General features: G+C 40.1%; 1 protein-coding gene across 4 annotated transcripts; it reads right to left on the minus strand.

Moving 5' to 3' along the window:
* Window positions 1-1,579: 1,579 nt before the first annotated feature.
* Window positions 1,580-17,629, minus strand: LOC122658125. 4 transcript variants are annotated; one of them, XM_043853025.1, is made up of 10 exons: window positions 17,340-17,629; window positions 15,801-17,192; window positions 15,489-15,644; window positions 13,611-15,332; window positions 13,382-13,519; window positions 13,088-13,267; window positions 12,799-12,993; window positions 3,082-3,180; window positions 2,407-3,009; window positions 1,580-2,211 (listed from the first exon to the last, which is right to left on the minus strand). In XM_043853025.1, the coding sequence occupies exons 2-10, from the start codon at window positions 17,172-17,174 to the stop codon at window positions 1,852-1,854; spliced, it is 4,827 nt and encodes a 1,608-aa protein (XP_043708960.1). In that variant the 5' UTR covers window positions 17,175-17,192; window positions 17,340-17,629; the 3' UTR covers window positions 1,580-1,851. The 4 variants fall into 4 exon arrangements, with proteins under 4 accessions (XP_043708960.1, XP_043708959.1, XP_043708958.1 ...); XM_043853024.1 differs by having other exon boundaries at window positions 13,611-15,395; window positions 15,552-15,644; window positions 15,801-17,629; XM_043853023.1 differs by having other exon boundaries at window positions 15,801-17,629.
* Window positions 17,630-19,557: the final 1,928 nt, after the last annotated feature.

The raw sequence follows: 19,557 nt of genomic DNA on the forward strand, positions 1-19,557 counted from the left end.
GTTTGGTACAAAGCACTGACTAAAGGGAAGCCTTCGTCGCCTGCTTTAGTCCATTCAAAGCTCCCTTGCTTCATGCAATTGCCGATAGAAAGTAGCTAGACCATGGAAAGTACGAATTTCACCAATGGTCTTGGGTCTAGGCCACTCGACTATAGCCTGAACCAACTCTTGATCGACTTTAAGGCCATCGACAGACACGACAAAAGCGAGAAAAATCACACTATCGGTCACAAAGATGCACTTGTAAGGATTATAGTCCCTAATTTCTATGAGTGTACGTAATTGGTCTCTCATTCGGGATGGGCTAAAAAAAAAGATCTTTATTTATATTCCCCAATTTGGAAGATATTTATTTCATTTTAATTTATGATGAGCTAAACCAATAAGATAGGATGAACCAAAAGAGTTCTACATCATGAACTTTGTGTCGCGCACATTATTTCTTTACGTTGAGTGCTTACTAGCAAAAGGGTAACATCTCTCCGTCAGAAGACGAACATTAGGTAACTTCATGCTGTAAGATGACAGATTGGTAATGAAAAAAAATGTACTAAGAAAGCACAACTCTACTATATTAGGCCGAGCAAGCAAGAAAGGTTGCCTTAGGCGTCAAGGGGCGGGTAAGAAAGAGAGATAGAATTCTTATTATGATTCATGAATTAATCTAAAGTCTAATTCTTTTTCGGAATCGAAAGATATGAGTCAAAATTTCTATTGATATTGATAAAACGAGTATTTTATTGAAGGATTAACTTACATTACCACCTCTCAAGAGTTAAAAGCACACCTCTTTCAAAAGGATACTTTGAAAGTGCGTCTCACTAGTACTTTGTCAACGTTGTGTTATAGTGGCAGTCATAATCAGCAGATAAGTGGAGTGTTATAATCTATTTGATTTTCTTTATCACAGCTAGGAATATTTTCCTACCAATTTCCTGCCATGTGGTCTAATAATTTGATAGTCAACAAAAGGTTTATCTCAACTATATGATCCACCATGTGTGCATTTTTTTCCTTGATTTTTCAAAAGTAACTATTAAGATCATATTGAGTTCATCTCATAGACTTTTCAAACCTGTTACTTCAAAGGGATCTCAGATAGGTTTAAAATTGAATAAAAGATAGGTTTGAAATTTCAACCTACATCACAATCTGGTCAAAAGGGTTCAAGAGTCAAACATAGCTATTCAATGGTATCATTCAGTGACCCTGAACACTGGACAACCAGATGTTTATTCTGTACAGTATCAAGTGAATGACAATTTGAGTTGCCCAAAAAATAATTGACAATTTGAAAGATAATAACTATATTTAGTTGGGTATTCCAACTGGCATTATGAAATCATCAAAAGTTCAAAACTTAGTCGATGTGGGATTAATCTAAGATAAACTCTATTTAATATATATAAACTGTAAATATAATTATAGAACAGTCAATATCCATAATCAATGTTCCCTCCTCACTCCACCTTTTTCTGAATACAATTTTCCAGTAGCACACTTAGGGAGGGAGGAACCCACCGAATCACCAGATTAACCACGTATACATGAACAAGAACAATAGACAACAAACTAATAGTAACAAATCATTCTTCTTATTTCATTATATTGCACGAAAACAACACCTGAAACCAATTATTGTTGTTGATAGCAATAACAGAAAACCAATCTCCCCAGAGTATATGTATAAAAAAAGGGTGGGGGGTCTTTGTAACAACTGACTATAGATTTTGGGGAGGGGGAGGGGGGAGAAGACTAGACACTTCTAGTGCAGAAAAGAATGGCCTACGTTTCTATGGGTAAACCAAAACCAATACTGTATATAATGCATACTTTATAAGCTGATATAGTTTAAAAGCCAAAACTTGGCAGGCCAAATTTAAAAGAAACGCCAACACTTCCTAAGAAGAACAAGGCAAGAACAACCAGGGTTAGAATTAGAAACCACATCCATGTTTGCATTCTTCGCTTACCCTTGTTGCGAAGAGGTGGGGGGAGAGGCTTTGTCTTAGTCTGCTTGGCTAGCAGTGACGGTTTCTGAGACCTCTTCACCACTGACATGGTCTTCTCCTTGATTTCGGGTTCACAGGCAGTAGTTTCAGATGGTGTGTTCTCAGTGCTTGGAGCAGATTCTCCTTCAGTGCCAACATTAGCTCCCTCAGCTACAGCTACCTTCTTCTTTTCCTTCTTCTTTGCCCTCTTCTCTCTTTCCTGCAAAAAGTTCATACCACCATTGATCAATGCTAAATGATAGATAAGTAAATGGGTGTTTTCTAAGGTGAAGGTTTTAATGAAAAAGTATTTCCTAACCAGACCAGGTCAGAACTAGTGGTCAGACAAATGGTGGGGCTTCATTTCAGGATGCTAGGACTCGAGGCTTAAGCAATTTCAAGAATTCAGAGTTACCTTCTCTTTGAGCTCAGCTTCCCTCTGTGCTCTCAATTCAGCCCTTGCCTGGGCCTTCTCTGCATTGCGCCTCTTCCTCTCCTCTGCCTCCTTGGCTTTGACCTTCTCCTCCAGACGAAGTTGTTCCTTAAGTCTGGCAGCAGCTTCTTCCCTTCTCAACTCCTCGGTTTTCCTCGCCAACTCCTCTTCCTCTTTCGTTTTCTTATTCTCTTCTTCCACCTCTTTCTCCTCCCTGCCAGAAAAAGTCGCCAAGCCATTTTCCAAAGCAGTTGGTTTAGAGGCCTTCTTCGGCTTAGCAGTTGCATTCTCCTGTTGCACCTTCACCACAGACTTGACTTCTCCCTTTTCAGCTGCTGGGGGTACAACTGAATTTTCTGGTTCTGAAGGTGAAACGACCAATGCAGAATCTATATGGGATGAGGTTACAAGAGCAGAATCAACTCTTTCATCCAAAACAGTGTGTATGACAGGAGGCTCCTCATCAGGGCCAAGTGATCTACCATCTAATGTCCTCAACCTCCTTAATGTACTCATTGTGTTGCATCTGATGTATTCTTTTCGGAACTCATCATTCTTGTTCCATAGCTCCATTACTCTCTCCACCTGCACCATAATGTCAAATGTTCAATAATAAATATCACTAATATTCGTTCGCTAGATAAAGGAAAAACTCACCTGGTTAACACATAGAAGTTGGAGAGCCTCCCTATCTCCAGCAGATGCATAATCATTGGCAGCCCTCAGTTCATCCTTGTACATTCGAAAATATTTGCTCTGCAAATTCAAATAATCTGGGTAAGGATAAAGAATTCAAAGGGTCAAACTTTCTTCTTACCCTTTCATTGCTGCTTCTGATGAATTGTTTTTCTTCCTTTCTAGAACAAACCATTTGAGAATCAAGGAATTTTTCATTATTCAGCCAATAGAGGTCTCTTGTAGTTTGGGTAGGTCTTAATTGGGAAAAACAACACGACTTTTACACATGACATCCACCTTTTCTATCTCAGGTCTGATGCACATTAGGGGTATACCAGAAGATTGCAACCCGTCCATCAAGACGAAAGTTTTCAACCCACCAAAAGCCATACCAAGCAAATGATCCATGCAATCATATCAGTCATTTTTATGTTGAATATAGATGGTAAAGATAACTGCACTCAGTTTTGGTCCTATGGAAATCCAAGGAACTCAACGGATAGTAAGACAGATCCCACAGAACCAATGGGACAAATATGTGCATTCCTATTACGGGAAGAAGTAAAATCTCCACAATCAAGGCATAACAAACATGGCAACCCTCTTTATTCAATTCGGTAACAAAGTTCAAAGAATGCATTCATACACCCAGAGCAAAACGCAAAAGAGAAACAAACTCTCCCATATCCATGGTACCTTTCATGGAATGCACTAGAACAACGAAACAAGCCTGGAAAATACCTAGCAACATATTGATGTAACAAAATAAAATGGCAAGAATCCAGCCATCTTAAAAGGGATCACCCGCCATTTTGAGTTTAGCTACTTAAGGGACAAGTCCTGATGTAGATCGAAGCATGAAGAAGAGAGGGATCGAAATAGATTCAGAAAAAGTTACTGTTCACTAGTTACTGTATATGTGAACAGTACCCCAGTTACTGTTCGCGTGGTACTGCTCACGTGAACAGTGTCACAGCTATACTGCCTTGTGTGGGAATGCTTCTAGAAGATTTTGTTTCCTTTTCTGTCATTTCAGTCCTTATCAAGGTTTAAAATCTCGTTTCGTTTCGGTGTTTCGGTCTGACTGAATTTCCGAGATACCGAAATTTCATCAAAATATGGTATTTTTTCTATGAATTTTGCTTGACTATTTGTGGGTGTAAAATGTCGAAATGACCGAAATTTCCGAAACAAGATGTGACCAAAATTACTGAGATTTTTGAAATTTTCAGAAATTTCGAAATATTGCATTTTTTCAATTTGAACTTGCATTTCGTTTCGACTTGACCGAAATACTTGAAATATTCGAGATTTCGACAGAGGCGAAACGAGTTTTTGAACTATGGTCCTTATTAGTCTTAGATAAATTAGAATTTCTATTTTAGTTGCTTAACTGAGTTAAGAGTTTTTATTTAGTTACCTTCTAATTTTGTTTCTTAGCAAAGTTCAATTACTTGTAACTCAAGTCTCAGCTCTTCTAGAGACTTTCACTTTTCATTGTTTCTATTTTGGGCGTAGTCCTTGAGCCAATATATTTGTAAAGGCCCTTACAGGCCTCCCCACGATTTGAATGAAGAATAGATGTTGCTTTTTGCAAACCTTTGTCCTAACAGAGACTGGGAAGGGTGAGATGCCCAAAAGCTGAGATTAGCCAACCCCTCCTATCCCGATCTCCCTTCTTCTATCTATCCATCGTCCTCTACCTTCTGTTTTCTTTTATTTTCAAATCAATCTGTATGTGCTTGATCTACTACAAGCCTCAGTACGTTTGATCGATCCTACTGTAAAGTGGTTCTTACTTGAACTACTTCTACATTATTTGGTATCAGAACCTATCACCTCCTAGGGTTGATGTTAGTACAAGAAAGATGAAGTCAAAAGTTCCTTACTTTGTTGGATAAAGGGATCTACTCTTCTTCCTTGATTGATTGGATTCTCTGGAGGAATATCTTGACTGGTACAACCCGACAGAGGAACAGAAGCTTGGGTTTGTTTACTCCAGATTGATTGGTCATGCTAGAAAATGGTGGAAACTCCATCAAGAGAGACTCAGAGCTAGAAGACGTGAACCTAGGACTTGGGAAGAGAATCAAGAGATGAAGTACGAGTTGAGGAACAAGTACCTACCGGGACGTATGCAAAGAAAGCTATCTCTTCGACGAGATTACCACCAACAGGTATTTACACTTGAAGAGAGCGTGAAACAATTATTAGACTGCATGGCCTCTCCTCTTTTGAGCAAACATTTGAAGCCAAGTTTGGTTCCCTCTCCCCTCCACCTCCAAGGGATGCTACTATAGCAATCATTGAAGTTTTGAAGATGGAAGAGCAACAAGAGAAAAAAACCTCCAATCAGTGAACCAGAACATGAAATTGAGGTAAATTTGAAGCTCCATCAATTTATGTAGTCAAGGAAGAGTCAACCCTTGATGTTTTGAATGTCAAGGCTTACATTGAAGAATTTGAAGCAAACAAAGTTGAGGAAATGGATGACCGATGTGGAACTTGGCAATACAATTGACTAGGTGGTTGAAAAAACCATGAGGAGACTGTGAATGACAAGGAAGAACTTAAAGAGTATGAGTTTGAAGCAGAGAAGGTTGAAGACACATTCGTCGGCGACCCAATGGGCACGACTAATGATATTGAAGTTGATCGTATAGAGTTCGTTATCCCACCTGAATTTTTTAAGAGAAAGCTCCTTGTGTCGAAGATTACATTCGAAACATCTGTGAGGTGCTGGAGTACTGTTTTGGGCTGAAACTGGACCTGCACCATACCAAGCTCATCCCTAAATTCCAAAAAACGACCTCGAGTTTCTTTTAAGTGGGAGAGTTTTGAAGAGAAAGCTCCTTGTCTCGAAGATTACATTCGAAACATCTGTGAGATGCTGGAGTACTGTTTTGGGCTGAAACTGGACCTGCACCATACCAAGCTCATCCCTAAATTCCAAAAAACTCGAGGTCGAGTTTCTTTTAAGTGGAAGAGAGTTGATGTAGATCGAAGCATGAAGAAGAGAGGGACGAAAATAGAATTCAGAAAAGAGTTACCGTTCACGAGTTATTGTTCGTGTGGTACTGTTCACATGAACAGTGTCACAGCTATACTGCCTTGTGTGGGAATGCTTCTAGAAGATTTTGTTTCCTTTTTTATTATTTCAGTGCTGATTAGTCTTAGTAAAATTAGAAATTCTATTTCAGTTGCTTAGCTAAGTTTCTATTTAGTTACCTTCTAATTTGTTTCTTAGCAAAGGTCAATTACTTGTAACTCAAGTCTCAGTTCTTCTACAGACTTTCTATTTTGGGCTTAGTCCTTGAGCCTATATATTTGTAATGGCCCTTAGAGGCCTCCCCACGATTTGAATGAAGAATAGATGTTGCTTTGTGCAAACCATTGTCCTGACAGAGGCTGAGAATTGTGAGATGCCCAGGCTGAGATAGCCAACCCCTCCTATCCTTTTCTCCCTTATTCTACATTCTATTTTCTTTTATTTTCCAATCAATTTGTGTGTGCTTGATCTACTGCAAGTCTGAGTACGTTTGATCGATCCTACCGTAGAGTGGTTCTTACTTGAACTAAAAAGGGCGTACCCAGTGCATGAGGCTCCCGCCACTGCGGGTTCTAGGGAGGGTCACAATGTAAGCAGCCTTACCCTTGCTTTCGCAGAGAGGCTGTTTCCAGACTCAAACCCGCGATCACTTGGTCACAATGGAGCAAACTTTACTGTTGCACCAAGGCCCGCCCTCAGTGGTTCTTGAACTACTTCTAAATTAAGTCCCCAACTAGGGGTGGAGCCTACTAAAAAGTAATTCATGGCAACGACTGAGGTATTCACTGAGAAACAATTACATAGGAAAAGTGAAAGGAAGGAAAAATATGGACGGACAGACGGATTGCTTCACTGCCCCAACATCTTGATGATCTTCCTTTCAGCTTGCATAGCATACAGATTCATATGCTAAGTTGTTACTTCCCAGTACACCTCCATGTTCTTAATTACAAAAGAAAAGGGCTTTTAAATATTTAAATTTGTGATTTAGAGGATATCAGAGATGAGGTTAGTGTTAGAAAATACAGGCCAGGTGATGTAGATCAATGCATAAAGAGGATAAGGACCATAAAAAAAATTCCGGAAAAAGTTGCTGTTCATGCATTACTATTCACGTGAACAGTACCCAAGTAGTTCATGTATTACTGTTCACGTGAACAGTGTTGTGGGTCCACAAGCCTTGAATGGAGAAGGAAGTCCAAGCAAATATTTGATGTTCTATGTGCCCCACTGAAGATAGCAAGACAAGGCAGATTTTATTGCTGATTAGTTAGTAATTTTGTTTTCCTTCTTTCTTAGTAACCTTGCTAGTTTAGAAGGCTGATTCCATAAAGCCTTAGTTGCTATTTTCAGTTAGTTTCTATTTTAGAAAGTTTCTATTTCCTACCTTCTATTTTTGTAAGCTTGCCTGAGCTATAAATTGGCACCCATTGTAAGGAAAGACCAATTGATGAAAAATATTTTCAAGCAATGCTTGCACTGGACTTTGGGAGAGAATTATCTATTCAACAGCTGACATAGCTGTGGGTGAGAGACCCAAGGCTGAGATAGCCTACCCTATCTTCTATTTTTCTTATTTTTCTTATTTTTCTTATTTTTGTTTTTTTATTTTCATTGTGTGATACTGTGATTTGCTTCAAGTCCTGCAATCGAAGAGTAAATCTGCTGCTGAACAAAGTGATCGATCTCCTATTCTGTCCGCAATTGAATATCAATTTTCAGAATCAATTCTGACCTATTATCGACCCTATTTAAGGGAGTTGGCTTAGTTGAACTGAATTCTACATTACCAAGTCTTGTCATATTTAAGGAACTTGTAGACAGCAAGGAATATGAAGCAAGGATGGTGGCGAGCCAGATAGGGAAGAGAAGTCTGAGATGGGATCTCAGAGCTACCGGGAAGGGAGAGAATCACATAACCACACACTCAAACGAGCAATCCTTGTATTTTTCAGTCAGTGCTTCCATCGTTAGATTACAATGTATAAATAGACAGACATCAAAAGAGTCCTAATTGAAATATAAAACTGAAACTAATTCGCAATCAAACTATATCTCTTAATCCAACTCTAACTAAAATAGAATTCAAAATAACTAGCCTATCTCTTACGTATCCTAACCAAAGCAAATAAAAGACATAAAGATTAACTAAACTACCACCAACCCTTACAACAACAACAACTCAGCTTTATCCCAACTAAATAGGGTCAGCTACACGGATTCTTACTAGGACACTATAATTATATATTTTTTTTTAAAAACGATTACAATAACTGTAAAGGAAACGGAACATGCCAACCACAGCTATGAATCAGTCTAAAACAAATTAACTAGGGTCGGCTACAACGATCCTTGCCCTTCAATCAGCTCTATGTGACATCATACTAGACACAAGACCTAAACTATACATGTCTTTCCTCACCACTTCTCCTAGAGTCATTTTAGGCCTGCCCCTGATGCATGATGCAGATAGGCGTTGGATAAATTAGGAATTATTTTATTTATTTCCTTTTGTTTAGTTAGAAGCAGAGTTTGAGTCCAAGTTTGTTTCAATTGAGTCCAGATAGAGTTAAACTCCATTCAGTTTCAAAATAGGAATAGGATTTTTTTAACTTTTAAAAGGGCATGTACTCCCATCGATTGAATATAGTGTTTTGGAATAAAAATTAATTTGGGTTGAAAGCCGCGGTTACTGTGAGTTGCGCATATTTCTCTCTTGTCTTCGATTCTTCTTCTCTTTACTTCATCTGAATCAGCCGGTTCTTCTACCAGGTTTGATATCTATTCTTTTTCACATATTTCTTCCTTTTCCGCCTCTTTAGTTTTAGTTTTTCTTAAAAACTATTCTATTCTCTGTTTCTGGGCGGTGCTTGTAACCCCAACTGTTGAGTTTGATCTCCACAGTAACTGAACAGTCTGGTATGAGATTTTGGTCGAGGATAGGGTTTCTATATGTGACTCAAACATCAAGGTATTATAACGGACAGACCTTTCTGCTGTGAGTTGCAGAGTTGAAAATCATTGTTGGTTCTGTTTTACTGCCTGTTCTAACTACAGTAATTTTTTTTATTTAATTCTGGTTGCTGTTTTAGGTTGTGATCTGGTGGATTTCATAGAACTGCGAGGTGATTCCTTCCCTTCAAAACTTTGAATCCATTAGCGATCATATGAGAGAGTTGGCTTTGTCAAATAAAGGCAGTTCTTCATCCTTTGCTGTTTGTCGAGAGCTAGAAGAAAGCACTGTTAATTGAAATTACAGAACAGCCCCGCTTTTCTAAAGTTATTTTTATTAAATCCCTCTTTTAAGTTATCTTTCAATTTTACCCTCTGTCTAATAAACTTATCCCAGCTAGGTCCAATTCCGTCCTATCCTCCAAAAGATCTTTCTACTGTTCAAATTATTTACAGATTTGCCATTGTTCCTTTAAATTAGCCTTTTGAGTTTCTATTTAACTACAAAATTGCCATCGTTTCTTGCAGTTGGTATATAAGTGTTTGAGTGGATCCACAAGTGATCCAAAAAGGGGTTTCGGAACCCCGGTAATGTAGTCCTAGAATAGGAATTAATCCCACTAGGAACCAAGTAGAACCAAGCTTAGGGTAAGCCTGCTGTTTAGGGCTGATTAGGGGCTGTTTTAGGGCAAAATTAGGGTTTAGGATGGGAATTTGGGAATGGGGTTTATAGGGTTTTAATCTGCAGGTTTAGAGGGTCATTCTGATATAAAAATATCTGGATTTGGTTAGGTTTCAAAATTCTGCAGATTTAGGGTTAGGGTTCCGGGTTTTTAAAATTAGGAAAATAGCCAAAACTGGGGTTTACAGTAGGATTCAGGGGCAGGGCTTAAGGTCGAGTGTTAGAGGGACTAGGGGGAAGGTTCGGCTGCAGCAGGGAGGTTTTCTGATGGCTGAATATGTCCCAGCAGAAAATTAGGGTTTTTTAGGGTTTAAAGGATAAGAGGGATTTTAGGGTTTGGCTGGACAGAATGGGCAGCAAGTCTGGTCGAGTGGGGGAGATGGTATGGGAAGGCTGTGCTCTGATTTTGGTGTAAAACAGAGGTAGGATGATGGCTGGATAATGCCTAGATGATCTAGGGTTTTGGAAATTCAAATAGAGAAACAAGAGGGATCGAATGGGAGAGGGAAGGAAACTAAAAACAGAAATTTAAATCTCAACTTACTATAGGATTCCACCGGCAGCAAGTTAAGGGATGAAGGATGAAATCACCTTCGAAGAGAGACCCTCCCAGCAGTCACGGCGTAAGGAGTCGCAGGATTCCACCCACCCTTCCACCTTGATGTACCCACAAGGATGCAAACACTCTTGAAGAGCAAGGAGCAGCAGCAGAAAACAGTTTTTTAATTCAAATTTCAATTGTGGGGGAGCCTCCCACGATCTCTTATATTTATAATAAGGCCATAGGCCAATTCCTACTACAAATTAAATGCCTCTCCTTCACAAAAACGTGGAAGAGAGAGGTTTAAGTCTAATTAATTACTTAAAACAGTATAATGACTTAACTACCCCTACTAACTTAAAAATAAAAGAATCTAACTTAGAACAATTAACTTAAGTGAAGATTCCATACTAGCCAATAGGATATAAGAACCTATTAGCCAATAGGAACATTTCACTTAAATTAGACCAATTGAACCAATTGGATGCGACCAATTTAAGCCGGTTCAATCTAAAAAACAGAAAAATAACTAAGTATGGAAAAATAGAAATCCCAGCCTACGGCTCCCTATTTAAACCCTAAGTTTAGGGTTTCTTCTTCTTCTTCCTCCTTCTTGGAGCTGCATCACCCGGATTTGCATCAGCCCCTAGCTCTTTTAGTACCTTCAATCTGAATCGTCACTCCTACGAACTGGAGCATCCAGCGGCCTCCGTTGAACAAGTCCATACCAGCTCAGCCAAACTTCTCGTAGCTTACCACCTCAGACGAATTTCTCATAGCTTATCTTGAATCGGAGCTACTCCCAAACCAGCTCTAATATGGTCATTCCTTATTTTATCCTTCCTGGTTTTGCCACTCATCCATCTCAACATCCTCATCTCTGCTACATTTGGCTTATCTATATGACACTTCTTAACTGCCCAACATTCAGCGCCATACATCATAGCCAGTCTTATGACTATCCTGAAAATTTTCCTTTAAGCTTTAAAGGAATCCGTCAATCACATAACACTCTAGATGCACCACTCTACTTCAGCCATCCTACTTTAATCCTCTCTGAGACATCATCTTCTATATCACCTTCCCTATTGATGATTGCTCCTAGGTACCTAAAAAGTCCACTAAACTACTACTGACCCTTATTGGACCAAAAACTCAGGTTGGACCGGTTCCGTTTGTGATGCAAGAGCAATTCCTTGGACCGGCCCAAACTCATTGGGGAACCCATATGAATACGAACCAGGTCCAATTAAGTTTTGGGTTTAGTAGGATATCTTTGTTTTAGTATTTGGGTTTATCTGAAACTGGGTCGATTAGGAGTTTGAGTTTTTGGATCTAGTAAGATTTTAAGAATCTATGTTACTTAGGGAAAATGATGTGTTTTTTCTTTATTCCATTCTGTTAGCTTTGTAGATATTTGATTTCCCAATTCTTCTTAGTTTCCTTATTTGAATTGATTTTAAACCCCATTGTTGGAGATAGATTGAATAGAATGGAATAGTTGAGTTATGGTTTGAGTAGCCTGTGTGGCTGTGCATGTGGACTCTCCCCCCCCCCCCCCTCTCTCTTTCTTCTTATGTGATTTCCCCCCTGCAACGCTGATATTCCCTTCTTCCCTACCAGCCCTCCACCAGTTTGGGTTTTGGTTTCCAAACCCAGTCATACTTGTCCAACCAGTCAAGTGCTACTGCATCAAAAGGTGGGGTTTAGCTTTGTTGCTGCAAACAATTTTTTAATTTCTCTAGTCTGTTTGTTTCTTTCTCTCGGTGTATTTACTTATCTATAAAGATATGCATTAGATAAAGACCAAAATGGAACACCCGAAACAAAACATCAACAAGTATCATAAAACAGCTGAATTTTTTCAATTCCCTCCCACAATCTGACCCTTGACTCTTAATGAACCTGAGCGTGCATTCCACCAAACATGTCATCATTATAGACATCAAACTTATGGAAGAAAACCCACCTAGCAAAACAGGGGAAGAAATCTACAAGGAGTAAAGGAGTCCCTATTAATCAGGAAATGACCCAGAGTTTCCTTATGCCAAAAAATGGACCTACACCTGTTTTGTTTTGGGAATCATACACTGGCCGAACTTATAAACAATTTACAATACCAGGATTGACATTTTTGAAGAAATTGAAAATAAATCTAATCCTACAAGCAAATCTAAAAAGGGTCCTAAACCAGTAAGAGTCCTGCTTTTACAGGGTCAAGAAGGGGAGGACCAGAGTCAGTCCTACACTTCAGAATGTTTTGCACAAAGTGGCAATCCTCATACTTGACCCCATATCTTCATGCTGGCAGCCTGAGCTTTTTTACCATCGCATCAAGCAATGCCGCAGGCAATCTACATAAGAAAATTACTCACAGAGCAATACTATTCCAATGCCACTGATCTATGCATTGCAACTTGAACACTAGAGCATAACAGGAAATGTTTATCCATGAAAGTGGAAGAGAAATACCTTCTCATACAATTCTTTTCGGAGATTCTGAAGATGTGCATATGCCTCTTGACGAAGATCATCTGCAGCTCTAAACTGTGATTGCAATTTTCTTAGCTTTTCATTTTCATCAAAATATTTTGCCCTCGCAACCTTTGTTACCCCTTCAGTTTGAGAAACCTTTTTTCTCAGGGACTCTAACTCCTGTTTCAGAAGCTACATGATACAGCAAATTCAAACAAAGGGTCACATGAACTGTATTACAAAATCCAACAATGGTGATAAGGAACGTGTATTAATCTTTTAATACCTTAAAACGCTCTTCTATTCTGTATCTTTGGTCTGATGCCTGCTGACGTTCATCCTGTCTACCCATATGAGAAGATAGTTGCTCCCGAAGATTTTTCAATTGCTTGATTTCACGTATGAGTTGTTTTTCTTCTTTCAACGGCATAGTTTCATGTTGTATCATATGTTCCATGTTATGTATCTGCATTCAGGTCATAAAATCAAGACTCGAGAGAAGCGCATAAAGAATAAAGCACATCTCTGATAATAAAATACGAATTCAAAACAGTAATCAGTAAAAGATGGTGAGACCAACCCTCTCATCAATATCATCAATGGAAATTGCTGATTGAACAGAGTCTATTTCCTGACGTTTGACATTGAGAGCATCACGAGCAATTCTTTCTTCTGACTTGGCAGCCTCAAATTTATCCCGGTACTCGTTACAAGTTGCCTGTTAAAAAGATTGCCAATTAAATAAGATGTAACCTAAACCTTATCTGAAGACTAAAAGAAGCACCATGTATTTGATAAGAATTACTCACCCTTGCCGTTTGAATTGTAGCTCTTATAGCATCCCTGCTTTGAGTCTTCTCCTCAACCTGTAGCTGAGCAAGTCCAATCTGTTCTCTAAGCTTATCGTCAACAAATCTTGGCATTTTTATCAAGAAATTGAATGGCTTTTTCACCACCTCTGTATCCACCTTCTGTTCATCCACAGCATCAGCACTGGAACCCTTGGGGGAAGATTTTGGGCCCTCATCCCTCTGAATCCTTTCAGTATCAACTTCTTGACAGATTGGTTTACCATCACTATCTTCACTAGTGGACTGCGTTCCTTCATTTTCACAATCATTGACACTGTGAGCTGCGGCCTCACCATTTTCAACAGAGCCATCTTGAACAATGGCTCCTAAGTTGAAAGAATCTGCAGAAGGCGCATTGGCACTTGCACCAGATCCATTTCCAGCTTCAGATATTAGTTCCACATCAGCAACATGACAAGTAGGCAAGCTAATCCCATTGTCAACAGAACAATTCAAAACTTCAGATTCTATCTCAGCATCATCAACGGAGCAACTAGGCAAGCTTCTGACACTTTCAGCAAAACCATTCATAACTTCTGGTTTCATCTCCAAATTCTCAGCAAGACTAGGTATAGAAATGTCACCCTCAACCGAACCATTGATAATATCAGTTTCTGACTTCCCATCACCAGCTATGCAAGTAGGTCTGCTTTCAACTACATCAGTGGAGCCATTTGCATCTACAGTTTCCAACTTGGCACCTTCAACAGGTAAGCTTTCACTGATTTCAACACAAGGATTTCTAACTTCAGCTTCTGATATCGTATTATCTACAGGGTCTGTAGGCAAGCTTTCACCATTTTCAACAGACATGTTTTCGACTTCAGTTTCTTGTTCCACTTCATCAACCAAGTGAGGAAAGCTTTCAAGATTTTTGGCGGAACCATCTACATTCTTGGATTTTGGTTCAATATGTGCAGAACATGTCATGTTTCGATTGCATACAGCCAAATCATTAATAACTTCAATTTCTGAAGCAGCTGGGCCATCGGGCAAGCTCTCTCCACTTTCAATGGAACCACTAAGAGCTTCTCCTTCTAACTGTGTATTTATAGGACCTGTTGCTGCTTCCAACCCGATGGCAATTGAAAGATTGTTCACAGGAATCTCATCAATTACTTCTGGGTCCTTTGCCTCCCTATTGTCAAGCTGACCAAACTCTAACTCAATATCCTTTGTATCTGTGACTCGAGATTCTTGATATTCTTCTTCTGTAGCCAAGTCCAATTTCCTTGGCTCCTCGGCTTTCTCTTTCCCATCGTGGAGCTGATGTGCCTGAGATTCAGCAGCGTCCTCAACCATCATTTCAGATTCCTGGTTTTCTTTTACCTCTGTAGCTGAATCTAATTTACATTGCTCCTCATTCTTCTCTACACTGTCAACCACCTCAACCTTTTCGTCATTATCAAGCTGTTGTAATTCACATGCAACAGCATCATTGACAGTAATTGACTCCTTATTCTCTTCCGCCTCACCAGATTCTACCTCTGCCAAAGGAACAGTCCCATTTTGCTTCTCCACCTCATCACAATCAAGCTGAGGCAATTTGGATTCAACAGCCTCTGTGGTTGTGAATATAGATTCCTGATTACCTACTACATCCGGTGCCACAACTGCTATGTTTTGTTCAACCGAATCATTCTTTTCCATTCCGCTTCCTTCCTGTTGGTTTTCTTCTACCTCTGTAGCTGAGTCTAATTTACATTGCTCTTCATTCTTCTCCACACCGTCAACCGCCTCGACCTTCTCTTCATTATCAAGCTGTTGCAATTCACATTCAACAGCATCCTTAACAGTAGTAAACTCCTTATTCTCTTCCCCCTCACCAGATTCTACCTCTGTAGCTGAGTCTAATTTACATTGCTCTTCATTCGTCTCCACACCGTCAACCTCCTCGACCTTCTCTTCATTATCAAGCTGTTGTAATTCACATTCAACAGCATCCTTAACAGTAGTAGACTCCTTATTCTCTTCCCCCTCACCAGATTCTACCTCCGTAGCTGAGTCTAATTTACATTGCTCTTCATTCTTCTCCACACCGTCAACCTCCTCGACCTTCTCTTCATTATCAAGCTGTTGTAATTCACATTCAACATCATCCTTAACAGTAATAGACTCCTTATTCTCTTCCCCCTCACCAGATTCTACGTCTGTCAAAGGAACTGTCCCATTTTGCTTCTCCACCTCATAACGATCAAGCTGATGCAATTTGGATTCAACAACCTCTGTGGTCGTGAATATAGATTCCTGACTACCCTTTACATCCGGAGCTAAAACTGCTTTGTTTTGTTCAATATCCACATCATTCTTTTCCATTTCGCTTCCTTCCGGTTGGTTTTCTTCTACCTCTGTAGCTGAATCTAAGGTACATTTCTCTTCATTCTTCTCCATGCCGTCAACCTCCTCGACCTTCTCTTCATTATCAAGCTGTTGTAATTCACATTCAACATCATCCTTAACAGTAATAGACTCCTTATTCTCTTCCCCCTCACCAGATTCTACCTCTGCCAAAGGAACTGTCCCATTTTGCTTCTCCACCTCACAACGATCAAGCTGAGGCAATTTGGATTCAACAGCCTCTATGGTCGTGAATATAGATTCCTGACTACCCTTTACATCCGGCGCTAAAACTGCTTTGTTTTGTTCAATATCCATGCCATTCTTTTCCATTCGGCTTCCTTCCAGTTGGTTTTCTTCCACCTCTGTAGCTGAATCTAAGGTACATTTCTCTTCATTCTTCTCCACGCCGGCAACCTCCTCGACCTTCTCTTCATCATCAAGCTGTTGTAATTCACATTCAACATCATCCTTAACAGTAATAGACTCCTTATTCTCTTCCCCCTCACCAGAGTCTATCTCTGCCAAAGGAACTGTCTCATTTTGCTTCTCCACCTCATCACGATCAAGCTGAGGCAATTTGGATTCAACAGTCTCTGTGGTCGTGAAAACAGATTCCTGACTACCCTCTACATCCGAAGCTACAACTGCTTTGTTTTGTTCATTATCCGTATCCTTCTTTTCCAATTCGCTTCCTTCTGGCTGGGAAGCCGAATTCTCTACAGCGGTACCATTAGTTGAGGAGGAAACTACACTCCCGTCATTATTGCAATTCTTCTCTATGAGAGATTGATCGTAGCTTACATTCTCAATCTTCAATTCCCCGACTTCGAGCTGTTTCTCCCCACTGTCAAAACCAACATTTGATTCGAAGACGGTTTCTCCCTCAACGGCGAGCACTATCTTGACAGTTTTAGCAGGATCTGCCACAGGCTCCGCAACGAGATCCTTTTGTTCGAGTTCGTCGGAGACCGCATCTGGCCCATCGACGAAAACATAAGAACCGTCTCCGTCGTCCTTCACATCACCATCAATCTCCTCCACGCCATCATGCACAATGCCATTGTATTCACCGCCGACCTTCCTCCGGTGTTCGTGGGAACTCAAATTGGAAGAGACACTTTCCTCAATTTCAACCTTAGAAACCTGACAAGCTCCAGTGCGCTCGTCCGTCTCCGCCGTCATTGGACCGAATGGTTCAAACAAACAAAAGATCACAGATACTAGACACAATTACTCTATTGCGTTGTGATTTTACTCTCTCTCCAGTGATCGCAGGTTCAAAATGGTCCAGTACCAAGCAAAATAAGAGAAAAACAAACTGGATCTCTGGAGATCAGAGAAACTTACAGGTTTTTCGACGCCTTCGATCGTCCGAGATGCAGAAACTCCAACGAGTCGAATTTCTGATCAAACCCCTGAAACTGCACCTCCCGCGTCCAGATCGAGAGCGAAATCAGCAAATCAGAGCCGTTCTACAGGAAGATTTGGAGAAAGTCGTCAATGGAGGAAAAAACGAGAAAGAAGGAAGTAGGTTTGGGTGGAGAAGAGGGAGAGAAGGCCTTTCTGCTGCAAATGTAACAGCTGGCGAGAGAAAGCCTTCTCTGTGTTTTACACTTCGGTTTGAACTCGAACACCCTCTAAAGGAAAGATTTTTCCCTTTTTTGGAGGGCATAATAATTAATCAATTTATTTATTTTTTCCCTTATAAATCATTTTCTTTTATTTTTTTGCCCTTTCTGTTTTTTTTAAATGTAAAATTAGGAATATCCAGTCAACAATCCTAATTAGAAACTAACAGCTCAGCTATTTAATAATTTAAAAAGGAGACAAACTCACAAAAGGAAGCATTTATAAAGAAGACGAATAGGAATAGGAGACAAGGTCAGCTATTTTTTGGCCCTTTCTCATTATTAATACATATTGCTAATCTTCAGCAAAAAAACAAAAAAGGAAAAATTACCCAGATCAATTAATTATTAATTAATTAAAATGGAATATAAAGATAAACCTAAATAAGAGATTTTAAAACGCGTTATCCCCCAAATTTAACTGACAATGAGGTAGGGGTCTGTCATGTCTCATTTGTGAGCGTTAAAGCACACAGCAGGAGCTGTGCCGGTGCAGGGTGCAGCACTAGAGAGGTAACTTGAAAGTAAGTTACAAGTTACAACCCAAAACCGTAAAATTCCGAACTGTCTCTCTTGTCTTCGTATGTAATGGCGCCTAATTTTGTCCTTTGCAGCTTTGTGCCGTTCCGTTGGACTCGCTCCTTTCACGAGGTTTCAGTTTTCGCTGTAGACGTTCGGGGCATCTCCATCCGACGCCCCAAGCCGGGAAACGTGTCTCTATCGTGACCCTCATTTTCGATCTAAGGATATTATTGTCGGGTCCACACCATAACGACTATAAATACATTCCAAGTGGCAGCATAGTATTGGTGATTCCCCCCGACCAAAAAAAAAAAAAAGAGTATAGTATTGGAACGTAACAGCGCAACATGCTCTCTAATACAGTGGTACCAATTCTACAATAGCTCAACCTACTTCTCCTTTAAGCTAGAATTGGGTAATTAACAACACATGATATCAATCTAATGGTGACCGACCTGACTTTTTGGACCTGGCTCCTGTGCATCCGGGCTGCATGTGCAGCGTCAGACTCAAGGTGGTGCGTTTTGACTGTCTTATCCCTGCCCAAGCACCTTACCCGAGCAGTGGTAAGGTGGTCAAAGCGCAGCACCTTGAGTCTGGCACTGCACATGCAGCCCTCCGATCCGGATGCACAGGATCTTTTTCGGACTTTTGGTGCTGTTCTTGGGCAAGCGGTATAGAGAGGAATGCATCAATGAGTAGTAGCGGATGGTTTTGAATATAAGAGGGCAGTGAAGTTATTTCATGTGAGAAATGAAAAAAGAGTTACTGTATCCTCCTAGACTACGTCCAAACACAAGAAGAGTGAAATCACCGCCACACCCCCATAAAATGAAAGACCCACCCCAGTTAGATGCCCTAACATGCACTCTCATTGTGTAGGGGCTACGCAGAATCAATGACGTTATATTAGTTTACGTCAAATGGTTACAGTCTCAATATAACCATGTCTGATAAAACAAATAGGGGCGTTGTTCTCTGTGCCGCAATGTAGGCTGAGCCCAGGCACATGGGGGTGGGCGTAATGACCACCCTACCCCTTGAGTGGCAGGCCCATGTGCCTGGGTGCAGCCTACGCTACGGCACAGAGAATATTCTCCCAAACAGATATTATTCCTTTTCACAAACTTCAATGTATTATTTTACCACTTAAACCAAATCTATTTGAGTCCAACATACGGTAGATATATTTAGGCATCTTACCTGTATGTGGTATAGCTGAGAACCATTCCCTTGAGATACACTTGTTATGCAAGCTATGTTCATGACAATTGTAACCCTAGAAAGTGTTTTGTTATGGTTAATCCTCTTTTTTCTTTCTTAAGAAAAATTCTATGTTGGGAGAGTACTGCCCATGCGACCATGCCTAAATATAGAGGGAGTGAAATGACTATCATACCACTATGAAAAGCAGA

Source organism: Telopea speciosissima, chromosome 4, assembly GCF_018873765.1.
Source record: "Telopea speciosissima isolate NSW1024214 ecotype Mountain lineage chromosome 4, Tspe_v1, whole genome shotgun sequence".
Taxonomy (NCBI): Eukaryota; Viridiplantae; Streptophyta; class Magnoliopsida; order Proteales; family Proteaceae; genus Telopea; species Telopea speciosissima.

What these genes read in the sequence shown, in the direction of transcription:
- LOC122658125 (XM_043853025.1), bottom strand. Translation starts at nt 17,174, where the DNA reads ATGACGGCGGAGACGGACGAGCGCACTGGAGCTTGTCAGGTTTCTAAG. An exon ending in TTGATGATATTGATGAGAGG is followed by an intron (nt 13,268 to 13,381) that starts GTTGGTCTCACC and finishes ACCTGAATGCAG; the next exon opens with ATACATAACATGGAACATAT. An exon ending in GAAAAGAATTGTATGAGAAG is followed by an intron (nt 3,181 to 12,798) that starts GTATTTCTCTTC and finishes TTGAATTTGCAG; the next exon opens with AGCAAATATTTTCGAATGTA.